General features: G+C 44.2%; 2 protein-coding genes across 4 annotated transcripts in view; both read left to right on the top strand.

Moving 5' to 3' along the window:
- LOC120946879 (trypsin-like) overlaps window positions 1-17,428 on the top strand; it is a 143,787-nt gene that overhangs the window by 21,860 nt on the left and 104,499 nt on the right. The window lies entirely within an intron of this gene.
- LOC120946873 (trypsin-like) overlaps window positions 16,158-17,428 on the top strand; it is a 50,582-nt gene continuing 49,311 nt past the window's right edge. The window contains exons 1-2 of one of the 3 annotated variants that reach the window (XM_040361680.1): window positions 16,158-16,260; window positions 16,457-16,607. In XM_040361680.1, the coding sequence (XP_040217614.1) occupies window positions 16,221-16,260; window positions 16,457-16,607 (191 nt within the window). In that variant the 5' untranslated portion in view covers window positions 16,158-16,220. The remainder of the gene's footprint in view (window positions 16,261-16,456; window positions 16,608-17,428) is intronic. The other 2 variants (XM_040361681.1, XM_040361679.1) reach the window with 2 other exon arrangements.

Below are 17,428 nucleotides of genomic sequence, written 5' to 3'. Positions count from 1 at the left end.
CCCAATCACCCTTGGGGACAGGGACATCTGGGGACAGAAACCCCATCATCCCTGGGGACAGGGACCCCATCTCCCCTAGGGACAGGGACCCCATCTCCCCTGGGGACAGGGACCCCATCACTCCTGGGGACAGGGAACCCTTCTCCGCTGGGGACAGGGGCCCATCTCTCCTGGGACAGGGACTCCTTCTAGTCTGGGGACAGGCACCCCATCACCCCTGGGGACAGGGGCCCCATCACCCCTAGGGGCCCCATCTCTCCTAGGACAGGGACCCCATTTCCATACCATGCTAGCTGGCAAGGCTGGAATCAGCCACCCTTGGGTGTCAGGATGGGGGAGGGGCAGTAAATTCATAATCACCAGCCACATGAGCAACTCCCTCAGAGTGAACTGGCTTTGTAGAAGCACCTTAAAGTGAGGTAAACCTGTACTGTTATTTCTACTATGTTAGGATTATTATTATCTTCATTTATTAGCAGGTGAATGTGGCCCTCCATGCATTCACATACATTGAATTCGGCACCCTTAAGTGGAAAAAAGGTTGCTGACCACTGCCTTATCTGAACACAGCTGTACAGCTTTGTGAATTTCCCCACCGGCTTAAGCCATCATACCTCCCAATTATCAAAAACTCACATTTGCTCATTGCCAAATTATGTTTGCATTAGAGGCATAATCCACGTACAGAAATAGAAGGTAAGACGTGCTGAGTTTTTTTTTTGTGGAACTTGGAAGGACAGATGTCTAAAGTATGAAACCTATGGAAAAGTGAAATATACCGCCCTGTCACCTACATTAGAACATGGACTAGCAGCCAGCACAGCAAAATACATTTCCAAGTAAACATGTAAAATATAAATATATGTGCAGCACTAAATAAGAACGGTCATAATGAATAAAACCATATATAATACAGTGAAAAAAATTAATGGACATTAACGTTAACGTTATTAATAGCATATGTGCAAACACATGAATAAATGAACAAAAAATCGTCCACAGAGTGATAAAGGTAAGTAAATACAGTCCAAGGATGGAAAACTGGAATTGGATGTTGAATCCATGTTAGTTAATGTCCGTCTTAGGACATCAGTGGAAAGACAGATGTGAGGAGAAGATAATGGGAGAAGCCACCACCAACATAAGGAAGGCTTACCAGAGCTTTTGGACTCAACAAGGCATATGCCCAACGAGTCATCAAGACTTGTGGTGAAAACACACCGGTAGACAGGAACATCCACGTCTGCAAAATTAAGGCACACATAATGGCGATCACACTGTCCCTCAAGTGACTCCCAGCAAAGAAAGACAAACGCAAAAGTAATTTGATCAAATCCTTCCCACACACAAGATGCAGTCAAAAATGAAAAGAAAGTTCCACATAGTGTGAATCAACATAACACAGAATATTTATTAAAATAGAGGAACTCTCACATTTGAGCAGATAAAAAGTACTTGTATATTAAACTGTAGGTTAACGCAATAGCATCAGCAGGCTCGTTTCGACACCTTTCACCAGAGACAAAACGCGTCGACTTTTCCGGCTGCACGTCATTTGAGCCCAGTCAGGATAGAGCCAACTTGTGGCCTTCATTTTGCATCCGGTGGGCTGTAAGGGGTTAAAATGCAACAATAAAAATAAAAAATCCCATTAAATATAGTGCCAAGAAAAAAAACAGTGTATAGTCCCTCTAAAATCCATACCAGAGCCTTATCTGGGCATGCAGGAAAGGGGGGGGAATGAGCGAATGCTCCCCTCCTGAGCCATACCAGGCCACATGCCCTCAACATGGGGGGTGGGTGCTTTGGGGAAGGAGGGGCTCTGTGCCCCCCACCCCAAAGTATCTTTTCCCCATATTGATAAGAACATTGCTCTTTATCTATATTTTATGTTGATAAGCTGAGGTCTTGGAGTTATTTATTGCTTATGGTTATACCTCTACCCCCTCTCTTTTTAGATGTTATTGTTTGAAAGGCACATCTGCATATAGTTGGACCCCCACAGATTGTTTCCTTTGTTTATAAGTAGGGATGACCTTCGTGTTCGAGTCAAACTCATTGAATGTTCGACCGTTCGTTGAATTTCAAACGTTATGGGCCGTTCGCACCAAATTCGAGAGGCGCGTCACGGCCCATAATTCACTGCGGCATTGCAGTGCATTGCTGGCTTATGATTGGCCAAGCATGCACTATTACCCGCATGCCAGAGTGGCTTTGGCCAATTATGCCTCAGGAGATTTAGTACACGCCCCACACTATATAAGGCCGCCTGGAAGTCGACCTTGTGTAGTGTGTTGTGGCGTTGGTGAAATACAGACAGACAGAGAGAGAGACAGTGTCATTTCAATTGAGAGAGCAGGCAGGCAGGCGAGTCAGTTAGCTGCAGTGACAGTGTGTAGAGGATATGTATGCATCCCAGGTGTTGTATATATATTTATACACTGTATTCAGTTTAGCTAGATCCGTTCCTGTATGCTCTTCCTAATATACTGACAGGCAGGTGATTGTGCTAGCTGCAGTATTTTCACTTAGTGTACTGTGTCCTTTGCACAGTGTGCACCTAAAGCTTACCTGAATACAATTGCCGGTGTTCGCATAGAAATACAGGCAGGGACCTACAGTATTTGGTTTTATTGTCCTTTGCACAGTGTGCACCTAAAGCTTACCTGAATACAATTGCTGGTGTTCTCATACAAATACAGGCAGGGAGCTGCAGTATTTTGTTTTAGTGTCCTTTGTACAGTGTGCACCTAAAGCTTACCTGAATACAATTGCTGGTGTTCTCATACAAATACAGGCAGGGAGCTGCAGTATTTTGTTTTAGTGTCCTTTGTACAGTGTGCACCTAAAGCTTACCTGAATACAATTGCTGGTGTTCTCATACAAATACGGGCAGGGAGCTGCAGTATTTTGTTTTAGTGCCTGTCATTGACCTTGGAATACTAAAGTGTTTCTACTTGAAATCTGTTGCACAGTGGGGGGTCTTCTGCCCTGTCTTAAGGCTAACATCCCCCTCCAGACGTCTCCATGGTCTGGAGGAAAAGCATTGTTCTGTGTTAGGCTGTTTGTGTACTGTGATTGCCCCCTGGGGCTTCTGTCTCATTACACATATCAGTCCTCCTATTCAAGCTATCGGACAAATCCCTGCTGACCCTGTTTCAAGTCCTCATTTGCATGGCCAAGAGGACCTAATTGAGAACTACAATGTACTTTACAATTGACCAATAGGAAAGTGGTTGTTGGGGGCAGGGTGTTCAAACTGCTGTATAAAAGTGTGTGTGCATCCAATAAAAGAGTCTCCTGTTTGAACTTACATACAGCCTGCCTGGTGTTTGTTCTGAGCTAACCCAAATGGATTTCGAACAGCACATAGCTGTAGTTCGAATCCCGGAGCATCAGGATGGCCGAACCATCAGATGTTGCGATCTGCAATCTGATCCAATAGTAGCAGAGGATTGTCAGGAGAGTGGAACCGAGCGAGCAAGGGTCTCGTTACAGTGTCCTTTGCACAGTGTGCACCTAAAGCTTACCTGAATACAATTGCTGGTGTTCTCATACAAATACAGGCAGGGACCTCCAGTATCCAGTTTTAGTGTCCTTTGCACAGTGTGACCTAAAGCTTACTGTACCTGTTGAGAATGTGTTTCCAGCACGACAACATCTCGCTAATTCTCGGCGACAGGGTGACGACATCTCGCACTCGCTAGAATAGAAAAAGCACATTCCAGCGAGTGCGTCATAGAAGCGACGGGGATCTGACTTGGATTCCCGCCAATTCTAGCCGCGGCGTTTGGTTTGAATCATGAGGGGGAACTCCACGCCAAATTTTAAATAAAAAAACGGCATGGGTTCCCCCCAGGGGCATACCAGGCCCTTAGGTCTGGTATGGGTTGTAAGGAGAACCCCCCTACGCCAAAAAAACAGCGTGGGGGTCCCCCTACAATCCATACCAGACCCGTATCCAATGCACGCCGCCTGGTGGGTCAGGAAAGGAGCGGAGACGAGCGAGCACCCCCCCCGAGCCGTACCAGGCCGCATGCCCTCAACATGGGGGGGTTGGGTGCTCTGGGGCAGGGGGGGCCCACTGCTCCCCCCACCCCAGAGCACCCTGTCCCCATGTTGATAAGGACAGGGCCTCTTCCCGACAACCCTGGCTGTTGGTTTTCGGGGTCTGCGGGCGGGGGGCTTATCGGAATCTGGGAGCCCCCTTTAATAAGGGGGCCCCCAGATACCAGCCCCCCACCCTAGGTGAATAAATATGGGGTACATCGTACCCCTACCCATTCACCTGGAGGCAAAGTGTCAATAAAAATAAACACACGACACAGGGTTTTAAAATAATTTATTATTTTTCTTTATTGACTCTGGCCCACTCCACCACTCTTGTCAATACAACTGCGTCAAAATAACCTTTAACGTCCGGGACCGCTAATCCCCCATTTTTTTGGGTTGTTTTAGGGTCTGGAGTGATATCCTGTGTTTCTTATTTCTCCATATATAATTCATAATTAATTTTTTAAGGGCTGAGAATAATTTTCTCGGGAGGGCTATGGGAATCATCTGAAATTTATATAAAATTTTAGGTAAAATAACCATTTTGCAATAATTGATTTGTCCTATCCATGATATTGCTCTATTTTCCACCCTTTTTGTTTCTATCTTAATTTCGTTTAGTAAGGGGATAAAGTTTATCTCATACATTTTTTTAATGGATTTTGCTAACAATGGGCCTGATCCACAAAAACCGGCCGTAACTTAACTTTTGGCATTTAAGTTACACCGCCGCAAAATCTCTACCTAAGTGCCCGATCCACAAAGCATTTACCTAGAAATTTTGAGCGGTGTAACTTAAATCCGTCCGGTGCAAGGCGTTCCTAATCTAATGGGGCGAGTCCCGCGCCGGACGTACTGCGCATGTTCCCGACGCGATTTTCCCGACGTGCATTGCGCGGAATTACGTTACGCCGAGTTTTGTGAATCACGCCGGGTAAAAAAAGTTGCGTCGGGAAAAAAAAGAGATGCGGCGGGGAAAAAAAATGTAAAAAAAAAAATTGACAGCGTCGCGGGAAAGAAGGGTCTACTTTTACATGGTGTACTAACTTTATACTTTGTAAAAGCAGCCCTAATTTTGCGACGGCAAACTAATACTTAAAGAGAAAAAATGAAGCGTAAAAGCTTTGTGGATCTCCGTAAGTGCTAATTTGCATACCCAACGCTGGATTTCGACGAGAAATGCCCCCAGCGGCGGCTGCGGTACTGCATCCTAAGATCCGACAGTGTAAGTCCCTTACACATGTCGGATCTTCTGCCTATCCATGTGAAACTGATAGGATAACTGGAGGACTTTCAAGAAATCATGGAGTTACGCAGAAAAGTTAAGGGAAGATACTTAAAAGAAAATTAGAGAGAACTAGAGGTACAAGAGATTGTTTAAGGTGAGATAAGGGGGAGGGAGGGAGGGGAAGGATAAGAGGGCGAATATGTAATTGTAAACTTTTGTGCTTCTCAAGCAAAATGAGTTATATTTAACAATATTTATAAAAAAAAGAGAAAGGAAAGGGGAAAAAAAAATAAAAAAATAAAAAAAAAACCCACACAAGAAGAAGCGACACTAATGATGCAAAACCAAAATAGAGATGCAATGGGCTGGCACGCAGAACATGAGCATATAACGCACACTCTATGAGGTTGAGTCTGAAGTGTAAAAAAGAATAAAAAATAAAAAATAATAATTTATTAGTCTTCCCCCGCGCTACGGGGGTCTTCTCCGCTCTCCGAGGGGTCTTCTTCTATCTTCTCCGCTGTCGTCTCGGCGCTCCCCGGTTCTTCTCCCGCTCGCTCTCCGGTGCCTTCTCCTTCAGGGCTGGCTGCCGCTATCTTCGTGTTAGCTCAATTACTAGCGGTGGCGCAGCCCGCTCTTCTTTGCCGTCTTCTGCCTTCTTCTCTTCTTCTGATGTTGACGCAACTTGCCGGGTGTGCGGCTTGCACCGATTTATATAGGCCTCTTATGATGTCACAGTCCCATCATGCTCCGGTACCTACCCACGTGGGTCACCCACTGTACCTGAATACAATTGCTGGTGTTCTCATACAATTACAGGCAGGGACCTACAGTATTCAGTTTTTTTGTCCTTTGCACAGTGTGCACCTAAAGCTTACCTGAATACAATTGCTGGTGTTCTCATACAAATACAGGCAGGGAGCTGCAGTATTTTGTTTTAATGAGCCAGGGAGGTGAGCATTTTGTACATCTCTGCGGACTCCATGTTGTTGGTCAGTTCATTATGTAAGGGCTTACCTTGGTTGGAGTCCATAATGAAGAGTTGTATGCTCACAATTGCAAGTACACACAGCCCACGGTAACAAGGTAAGACGCTACCTGAGCTGTGAGTCTGTGCACAGGGGCTTGATAGGGATTTGCCAAAGTATAGTCGAAGTAAAGCCGTGGTCAGGGATTCCAGAATTCAGAATAAACGATCAACATAGCCAGGGTCAGAAGCCAGAGTCAGTCTTGTAGCTGTAGCTGAAACAGAACACAGGAACCTTTGGTAATGACAGGACAGGACAATGAACTGACAAATCCCTGTCAGTCAGAGTGAGGCAGTGTTTCATAGCCTAGTTGATTGGGTAACCTGCCTCAGCTAAACTGGGAGAGACAGGTACAGATTGCAAGGAGATCCAGAGAAGGGCGATCAGCACATCATTCAGAACAAGGCTTAGATGGAAAGCAGGCAAAATATGAAACTGAGGAGTGGCTCAGAGGCAAAGAACCGAAGCAGCAGCAGAGAGGTTCCGGGTTTAATACCACCTAGGGCCACTTGGGGCGCGACAACGCCTGGCCGCCTGAATGGCACGGTAGGAACCGTGACAGTTTCCCCCCCCTTAGAAATGCCCTCTGGGCGTGAACAGGTAGTTCCTCATAGGCATACATACCATATGTACAACAGTGGCGTTAGAAAACTTTTTTCTTTTTGGTATTTGTTGCTTTTGAAGTTCTAGAAGGGGGTGCATTTGCTGCTTTCAAAGCTTGTTCAAACATTACTAGATCCTGCTTACGGACCATTGTGCCATTTGAGGCATACGTACAGTCAGGTGTAAGAACTTCACTTGGGGACACAGACAACGGAACCTCAATTGGGGATACAGGAGCCGAAACTTCAGTTGGGGACACAGGAAATTCAGGTGGGGACACCGGAATCGAAAGTTCAGTTGGGGACACAGGAACCGAAACTTCAGCTTGGAAGGTAGGTACATCCGACTGGAAATCAGGCACAGCAAGCTGAAGAACAGGTGCATCGGACTGAACAGTAGTCTCTGGAATGTCAAACTGAGGCAAAGGAACTTCAAGCTGCATAGCAGGCAGAGATTCTGGGGTAGCAGGAAGGCTCACAATAGTACCCACCTAAAGAACCTTTGGCCGTGGAGGGCGAGTTGGGCAGAGAGATATAAAGTGCCCTCTTACACCACAGTAAAAACAAAGTCCATAGCCTCTCCTCCGCTCTCTTTCTACCTTAGATAGCTTGGACCGGATGGCCCGATCTCCATGGGTTCCACATCTTCTAAAGTAGCTGTGTGTGCATCCACAGGAGCGTCAAGGCTTTGTGGTGTTAGAGCTTCATGGCTGGGCACATACAGAGCTTCATAGATTGGCACATACTGGGCTGGCTTGGTGTTGTGTCTGTACAGAGTATTTCTGTCCCTGGATACCCATAGGCCACGTGAACAGAGAGCAGATTTGAGAGCACTGGTTTTCTTGGAAACAAGAATGTGAGAGTCCAGAGCAAACATGAAGGTTTCCCAGCTGTCCAAGACTGGACTCTTTTCCTGCAACAGCTGATGAGCCCATGGTTTGATTTTCCCTGTGAGCAGGTTGATGGAAGCACGAACCTTAACATAGTCCTTGGCATAGGTCCTAGGTTTAGGAGCAAACAACAGCTCACAATCCATCTTAAAACACAAGAAGGATGCACTGTTACCATCAAACCTCTCTGGCATCATGCTGGTTCCGGGGCTGGGGGTACTGTCCCTTTAAGTAATTGAGCTTCTTACTGTAGTTCCAAAATGGTATGGCCCAGGCTGGAGACTTGGAGAGCCAGGGAGGTGAGCATTTTGTACATCTCTGCGGACTCCATGTTGTTGGTCAGTTCATTATGTAAGGGCTTACCTTGGTTGGAGTCCATAATGAAGAGTTGTATGCTCACAATTGCAAGTACACACAGCCCACGGAAACAAGGTAAGACGCTACCTGAGCTGTGAGTCTGTGCACAGGGGCTTGATAGGGATTTGCCAAAAGATAGTCGAAGTAAAGCCGTGGTCAGGGATTCCAGAATTCAGAATAAACGATCAACATGGCCAGGGTCAGAAGCCGGAGTCAGTCTTGTAGCTGTAGCTGTAGCTGAAACAGAACACAGGAATACAGGAACATTTGGCAATGACAGGACAGAACAATGAACTGACAAATCCCTCAGAGTGAGGTAGTGTTTTATACCCTAGTTGATTTGGTAACCTGCCTCAGCTGAACTAGGAGAGACAGGTGCAGATTTCAAGGCGATCCAGAGAAAAGCGATCATTCAGAACCAGGCTTAGATGGAAAGCAGGCAAAACATCAAACTGAGGAGTGGCTCAGAGGCAAAGAACCGAAGCAGCAACAGAGAGGTCCCGGGTTCAATACCTCCCAGACCACGCCTGGCCGCCTGCATAGCATGGTAGGAACCGTGACACCTAAATACAATTGGCAGTGTTCTCATACAAATACAGGCAGGGACCTCCAGTATTCAGTTTTAGTGTCCTTTGCACAGTGTGCACCTAAAGCTACCTGACTACAATTGCTGGTGTTCTCATACTAATACCAAGGGCAGGGATCTGCAAGTATTGTCAGTTAGTGTACTGTGTCCTCTGTACAGTGTGCACCTAAAGCTACCTGACTACAATTGCTGGTGTTCTCATACTAATACCAAGGGCAGGGATCTGCAAGTATTGTCAGTTAGTGTACCGTGTCCTCTGTACAGTGTGCACCTAAAGCTACCTGACTACAATTGCTGGTGTTCTCATACTAATACCACAGGCAGGGATCTGCAAGTATTGTCAGTTAGTGTACTGTGTCTTTGGATTGGATTGGATTGGAATAAATACTTATACAGCGCCGAATGCAAGTTGTGAAACTCGCGTCTAAGCGCTTACCAACAAGCTGGGGGTATCCAGTTCCCAAGAGCAAAAAGAAGAAACTAGGACATCTAAGTAAAAGAGGGGAACAGACAAGAAATAAACAGAAATATAAAAAGAAGGGGGGGGTGTCAGGGCACAGAAAGCCTATCCCTACTCCCTGACCATGGACCGCAGCCTGGGATTAAGGCAGCGTCCTGCTAAGGGCTTGGAAGGCCAAGTCTCTATCTGTAGGCTTGTGAAAAAATAAGTGTTTTCAAGCCCTTACGGAAGGCCATCAAGGAGGAGGAGGCTCGGAGCTGATGAGGGAGCTGGTTCCAAAGAGAGTTCCCCAGTGTTTGGAGCCGGCGGCCACCTTTTGAAGCTGATCGACTAGATTGAATAATTGCTAACAGGGCGTCAGTCGAGTGAAGCTCTCTGGGTGGACAGTAGTGTTGTGTCATATTCGATAAGTACATAAGTACATCGGATCTAGTTGCCAATAGGCCCGAAACACCAGACAGAGTGCCTTGAACTCAACCCGTTTTGCTATCGGGAGCCAGTGTAGATTCTTAAGCACCGGGGAGATGTGATTCCGCCTTGGGCAGTTTGTGACTAGTCTTGCAGCATGATTCTGTGTAATCTGCAATCGTTTTATCCACTTCTGTGGGAGCCCTAGAAAGAAAACGTTAGAACAATCTAACCTAGAGTGGATAAGTCCATGAACTAAGATCATACGGTTGTGCTGAGTGAAGAGATTCGTAATTTTCCGTAATAATTGCAGATGATAGTTGGCTGATTTTATGCAATATTTTGCGTGAGGTACGAAGCTTAGTTCAGCATCAATAATTATACCCAGATTTTTTACCTGCTTAGCTGGAGTTGGGGCAGGGCCAAACGAGGATGGCCAGGCAGGTAAAAAGGTAGAGTTGGCCAAAAGCTCAGTTTTGTCAGCGTTAAGGCCTAGCCTGTTTGAGTCCATCCATTGTTGGATGTTAGATAATCCCTTATTCAGCTGCTCAGGCATATTAGGTCCACTTGCAAGGTCTGCCAAGATCTGTGTGTCATCCGCATAGATCTGGCAGCCTAGACCATAGCTGGTAATGAGGTCGGCAAGTGGGCGCATGTAGCAGTTAAAGAATAAGGGAGAAAGGGCAGAGCCCTGAGGTACCCCGCAGGTCAATGACTGGGTATTTGAGCGGTACGACTCCATTTTTATGGAGTGCGTTCTTTCGGTTCTTTCTTTGCACAGTGTGCACCTAAAGCTACGTGACTACAATTGCTGGTGTTCTCATTCTAATACCACAGACAGGAATATGCAAGTATTGTCAGTTATACATACACTTATTTGTAATATTAAAATTCCCTTATTAAACTTTTTTCCTGCCCCAATACTACTATTATACCACCATTATCACCATTATTATTGTTAATATTTTATAAGGAAAACAAAAGAATTTCTTTATGCTTATTTTTATATATATTTTTTATAATTTTTATATATAGAGTAAACATAATATTCTTTTTTGGTTCATCTCCCTCATCCCATAATATACTCAATAGTTTACAATTTCTGCAAACTATAGCCTCTTGTAAACCCCCCCCCCTTCTTTTATTTAGAATTCTCATGTATTCTTTGATTGAAATTTTAAAGTGCATTTTTGTATATCTAGTTTTTATTTTAGACTTAATGTTATTCATTATTATCTTGATCACATAACAGTATTACGGGAACTTTTAATGTATAACCTGCAACATGTCCTTTTTATCTCAGTACATCTTTTACAATTTGTATTTTTACACTGAAAATACTTGCCATTACTAGAGTAATGCTCCCATATCATGTGGAGTGCACTTACATCTAGTTCCACCAGGTGGCAACACCACTAAGGCATATAAAAAGGCTGTACACAGCCAAAACACTTAGCTTGAGAAAGGTGCATGCTGTGACTTCTATCACCTCACGGCGCAAGCACTGAAACGCGTTGCATCCTGGTCCTGACGTCACTCCACCTCCGCGTCCCAGCATAGACCTGACGCTCGCATTCCAACCCTCTGTCTGGTAGCCGCAGTGACACCCGGAAGCGATCGATTGGATAGTGAATCGGCAACCCCCACATGCGGCGAAGCACAGCAACCATCTACAGCTGCAGGGACCATCCACACGAGCTGAGGACTGACTGTCATTTGGACTTCTACATATGCCTACATACAGTAACTAATATGTGAGTGCTTTAATACTATTTTAATATTAAAGTGTACAGTTTTATCTAAGTGGCGCCTGCTCTTTGTCTTTCTCTTATTACATGCATTGGAGTCCGGCTTCGGCTCCCCCTGCAAGGCTGCCCAGATCAAAAGACCGTCATCTCACACAGAGCTATCATAGCTCAAAGGACTTTTTGTGGATTAGTGTTTTACTTTATGTGTCAGCATGCACCATTACTGTATGCATCTAAAGCTACCTGACTACAATTGCTGGTGTTCTCATACTAATACCACAGGCAGGGATATGCAAGTATTGTCAGTTAGTGTACTGTGTCTTTGCACAGTGTGCACCTAAAGCCCCCCCCCTTCTTTTATTTAGAATTCTCATGTATTCTTTGATTGAAATTTTAAAGTGCATTTTTGTATATCTAGTTTTTATTTTAGACTTAATGTTATTCATTATTATCTTGATCACATAACAGTATTACGGGAACTTTTAATGTATAACCTGCAACATGTCCTTTTTATCTCAGTACATCTTTTACAATTTGTATTTTTACACTGAAAATACTTGCCATTACTAGAGTAATGCTCCCATATCATGTGGAGTGCACTTACATCTAGTTCCACCAGGTGGCAACACCACTAAGGCATATAAAAAGGCTGTACACAGCCAAAACACTTAGCTTGAGAAAGGTGCATGCTGTGACTTCTATCACCTCACGGCGCAAGCACTGAAACGCGTTGCATCCTGGTCCTGACGTCACTCCACCTCCGCGTCCCAGCATAGACCTGACGCTCGCATTCCAACCCTCTGTCTGGTAGCCGCAGTGACACCCGGAAGCGATCGATTGGATAGTGAATCGGCAACCCCCACATGCGGCGAAGCACAGCAACCATCTACAGCTGCAGGGACCATCCACACGAGCTGAGGACTGACTGTCATTTGGACTTCTACATATGCCTACATACAGTAACTAATATGTGAGTGCTTTAATACTATTTTAATATTAAAGTGTACAGTTTTATCTAAGTGGCGCCTGCTCTTTGTCTTTCTCTTATTACATGCATTGGAGTCCGGCTTCGGCTCCCCCTGCAAGGCTGCCCAGATCAAAAGACCGTCATCTCACACAGAGCTATCATAGCTCAAAGGACTTTTTGTGGATTAGTGTTTTACTTTATGTGTCAGCATGCACCATTACTGTATGCATCTAAAGCTACCTGACTACAATTGCTGGTGTTCTCATACTAATACCACAGGCAGGGATATGCAAGTATTGTCAGTTAGTGTACTGTGTCTTTGCACAGTGTGCACCTAAAGCTACGTGACTACAATTGCTGATGTTCCCATACTAATACCATAGGCAGGGATCTGCAAGTATTGTTAGTATTTGTGTATGTGTGCAGCTACATCTCCCTGCAGGCCATTAGTATGTCTGAAAGAACAACAAGGAGAGGCAGAGAGTCACAAGCCGATAAAAGAGGGCAAGCAGGCTCTGCGTCTAAAGGCAGCAGTGCTGGTTGTGGACACGGTGCATCCTCATCAGCACGTGGCCGTGGGACACGCTCGTCCTTTGTTTCGGCAGCTGGCCGTGTTGAGCCGCAACATGCCGAAGACTTGGTAGAGTGGATCCTTCTCATCCTCTCTCACCCAGGCCCAGGGTACTTTGTCTGGCAAAGCAGCTGCCAACGCGGCCTCTTCCCTCTGCTCAATGCACATTCAGTGCTGCTGAAGGCTTTGTAACCGATCACAGGGTGCGACTGTCCACCGACTCGGTCGATCGACTGACCTTCATAAAAATGAATCAGGCTTGGATCACCACCAGCTACCAAGCACCTGATGCTGATGTAACTGAATAATGTTTTTGCTGAGTGACTATCCTGTTTTGCTGAGTGACTATCCTGTTATGCTGAGTGACTATTCTCTTCCTCCTCAATGATCATGTTGATAGCTTGTAAGAACATTTTTGGTTCTGGGCACTGCCACCAGTGGCTAAGGCCTAATTCTTCTGCCTCTGTTTAACAGGGGCTTGTAATAAAAAAATGTGATGCAATACTTTGCAGCAGGGCTCATTCCTGCACTCCAACTACAGTATCTGTGAGGGGTTGCTGTGTTGTGGAACCAGTGCCTAAGGCCCAATGTTTCTGCCCCAGTTCAACAGGGGCATGTAATTACAATTCTTGATTTAATATTTCACAGCAGGGCCCATTCCTGCACCCACCAAGAGTAACTGTGAGGGCTTACAGTGTTGTGGCAGCAGCACCACCACCATCACCAACAAAGGCCCAATTTTTCTGCCCCTGTTTGACAGGGGCATGTAATTACAATTCTTGATCTAATATTTAACAGCAGGGCCCATTCCTGCGCCCACCAAGAATAACTGTGAAGACTTACAGTGTTGTGGAACCAGCACCACCACCAAAGGCCCAATTTTTCTACCACTGTTCAACAATGGCATGTAATTACAATTTTTGATATAATAGTTCACAGCAGGGCCACCAAGACTAACCGTGAGGGCTTACAGTTTTGTGGCAACACCAACAATGATTTTCATCCATATTGCCGGGACCAGACATTGCATTAAAGCCGCAAGCATTTTTAAATGACTTTTTTCTTATAGAAATGTAATTTTGTGCAGAGACAGTTCTAAACACTGGAAACATGTGCCTTTTCACAGGCATACTATAGACACCCAGCAGGTACGATATGTAAAGGAATATTTCACTTTTTTCACTTTAAGCATCATTAAAATCACTGCTCCCGAATTAACAGGCGTTTTTAAAACTTTTTTTTGCATTGATTCATGTTCCCTGGGGCAGGACCCGGGTCCCCAAACCCTTTTTAGGACAATAACTTGCATATTAGCCTTTAAAATTAGCACTTTTGATTTTGAACGTTCGAGTCCCATAGACTTCAATGGGCTACTAAAGTTTGCGCGAACGTTCGGTCCGTTCGAAGGTTCTGATGCGAACCGAACCGGGGGGGTGTTCGGCTCATCCCTATTTATAAGATGAGATGCTTAAAAAGTTTTAGGCAACGGTTCTGCCCAAGCATGAGTTGGGGTTGAACATTGGCTGTTCAGGCCTGTTCGTTCAACATTTGAATTTGCAGTGTGTTCGCCCTGCCGAATAACCTGAAATGCACAGCGTGCTGCAGAGTCCATTTTGCGTCCTGATTGAGCAAAGCTTTGCCCAATCAGGGTGCAGTATAAGCTGTTTCTTAAGGAGGGGGGTGGGGTGTCCCAGATAATTGCAGAGGGAGGTGGGAGAGGTGAACATCTGGGTGCCAAGGTTCACTATCACTGCAAAAGGGGGTAATAACCAAGAGGAAGAGGAATGTGTACGTAGCGTTTGCAATTGAGGACTCATTCACAGTTGCTAAGGGGTGATAGTCACAAAAAGGTTTATTAAAAATGGATCAGAAAAAAGTGTGCTTGATACATTTTCCATGACAAATGTAAAGGCCAACAGATTAGATTATATTAACATGATAACATATTACTGTTCCAGCATGATAACATCTTCTTATCAACAAAAATGTTCATTACTTTTAGGCCCCGTACACACGACAGAGGAACTCGACGTGCTTGGCACGTCGAGTTCCTCGTCGAGTTTTGGGATGAAGCCGCCGAGGAGCTCGGCGGGCCGCCTTCTCCCATAGAACAACGAGAACAACGAGAAAATAGAGAACATGTTCTCTATTTTCTCGTCGAGTTCCTCGGCGGCTCCATCGAGCCAAAACTGTACAGACGACAGAGTTTCTCGGCAGAATCCGGGTTTTGACCGAGTTTCTCGGTGAATTCTGCCGAGAAACTCTGTCGTGTGTACGAGGCCTTACAGAATAAGGTGGAAAGTAATTTTTTACCTATTCTGTGTCCACTTTTTAATAGTTATCCTGTTACCCGTTGAGCACAAATCCACCTAAAAAATCACGCCATAAATAAGTAGGCTTTATTTGTAGTAGATCTTAGAGAAGAACCATCAGTATTATTCAGAGCATTGACCCTTTGTTTCACTCTTTCAGGACCCATTGGACATCAATTAGAGATCTTTTTAATGCTATATAGAAAGCAGAAGAAAAGTATTATCTGGTTCGGTTCACCTGGTCTTCAAAGTGCAGTTTCAACTCCAAGTGATGGCAAACATTAGACAAGACAATAATATCTGAGCAGGTTACCATTATGGTATAGCCACAAGCTAATTGTACTTGTAGTAACTTGTACTTTTACGCTGTAATTGCAATAATCTCAACTGGGACAATCAAGTGACAATAGATCCTAGCTAATTTCATCAAGGGTTCCACATTGAGGGCCAAGTGAACCAATCAAGATACATGCTTTCTGTGGCTTTGGCTATAATTCTCTTCAAAAAGGTCCTTAATGTTATCGTCTAATGAGTTTTTAAAAAAGTGAAACATATTCATTGCTTTGGATAACACAGACGGTCCTTCTTGATCTTCTTCAAATGAAGCTCATTTACTTCTACAAGTAATAGGATAGCTTTAGAGCAGTAGACCCAGAATGGGTCAAACATCACTTAATACCTTATTCTGAAAAAGTGATAGCCATCTTTATAGATAAGAAGATGTTGTCCTATTAAAACAATTTGATCTGTTGGCCTTTAGAAAAGTGAAATGGCATAGTGGAACAAATGAATAAATACGATTAAAAAAATGACTAACATTACCGATGGTGGAGGTTGCTGATAGTGTGTAAAAAAACATGCAGATAAAACTGCATATACATTAACCTGAACATTTCTTATTGACACAGCTGGCCAGTGTTCAGATGGGAGGAATGGGGTGGGGGGTCCAGGTAAAACATATAAATATCCACATTATTAGCAACAAATTGTTCACTGGTAAAATCGACACCATGAAACTCCTTCTGATCTGTGTGCTCCTCGGGGCAGCTGGTGAGTATACATTGTGTATATATATCTATGTCTATATAGATATATACACTGTATATATACAGGGTATGTTTATTAATTTTTCATTTTTTTATATTTTTTGGGGTTTTCTTTTTTGTTTTTTCTATATGAATGTAAACATAATATATCCCTTTGCGTAGGCTCTCTAAATGTAACCAGTACATGTTGTGTTTTACAGCTGCCTTGGATGATGACAAGATCGTCGGAGGATATACCTGTGGTGCCTACTCTCAGCCCTGGCAGGTATCTCTGAACTCTGGATATCACTTCTGTGGTGGATCCCTCATCAACTCCCTGTGGGTGGTCTCTGCTGCTCACTGCTACCAGTCGTAAGTGCACTTTTTATGACAGCATTTTTTATTGGAATAGTTATGAGGCATTGAAAAAAAGTAGTATCTATGATTCAGAGCTTTTACCAGCTGGTTGACAGGCAAAGTGGTAAGTTGGTTAAATGGCTGGTTGGTTGGTCAGTCGGTGGGTCAGCAGAAGATCCCATTGGATGGTAATGCCCTTAATAGCGTAGAACCTATTCTTGAAGTGCAGTCAAATTAAACACAAATTGTTTGGTGCTCCCAATCCCTTGTTAATCTATAGCTCCTGTGTATCCAAATCATATATACATAGATAACCATTATTGCAAAAATATAGTGCTTCTAACAATAATTAGGCAACACCAATGAAACAATGTAAAAATTACCATAGAAAAGATTCAGCTGTAATCATTACTTTTATAATTAAACTCTTTCTCCAGGTGTTTTATAATATTTTGAATAGATTGAAGATGAGTTAAAAATGCTATCAAGTGTTATTTATTCCTGTGATCCCCCTTTGGAAGTTTTTCCCCTCACTTCTTGTCCATGTAATATGGGGTACATTGACAGAAAGCCTTCCCCAATTGACTAGAATGTTATTTTGTTTGTGTGTTCATTGGAAGCAATTGTATACCACTTCCTGTCTTAACTGGAAGTGAGGATAAATCTCCCTAATATAAAGACAGGCCTCTGACAGAGGCTCTATTCCTTACTTGTTCTATACCAAATACAATTCAATGTTCTCTGTACCCAAAATGACTGTTCTTCACTCCTGGAACTGAAGGTAAATGTACCAACCACTAGTGGTACACGTTCCATACTAAGCAAACCCACACTGC

This window comes from Rana temporaria, chromosome 8 (genome assembly GCF_905171775.1).
Source record: "Rana temporaria chromosome 8, aRanTem1.1, whole genome shotgun sequence".
In the NCBI taxonomy this organism is placed as follows: domain Eukaryota; kingdom Metazoa; phylum Chordata; class Amphibia; order Anura; family Ranidae; genus Rana; species Rana temporaria.
The sequence above is the reverse complement of the archived record's forward strand: the minus strand, read 5'-3'. Positions and strand labels throughout refer to the sequence as shown.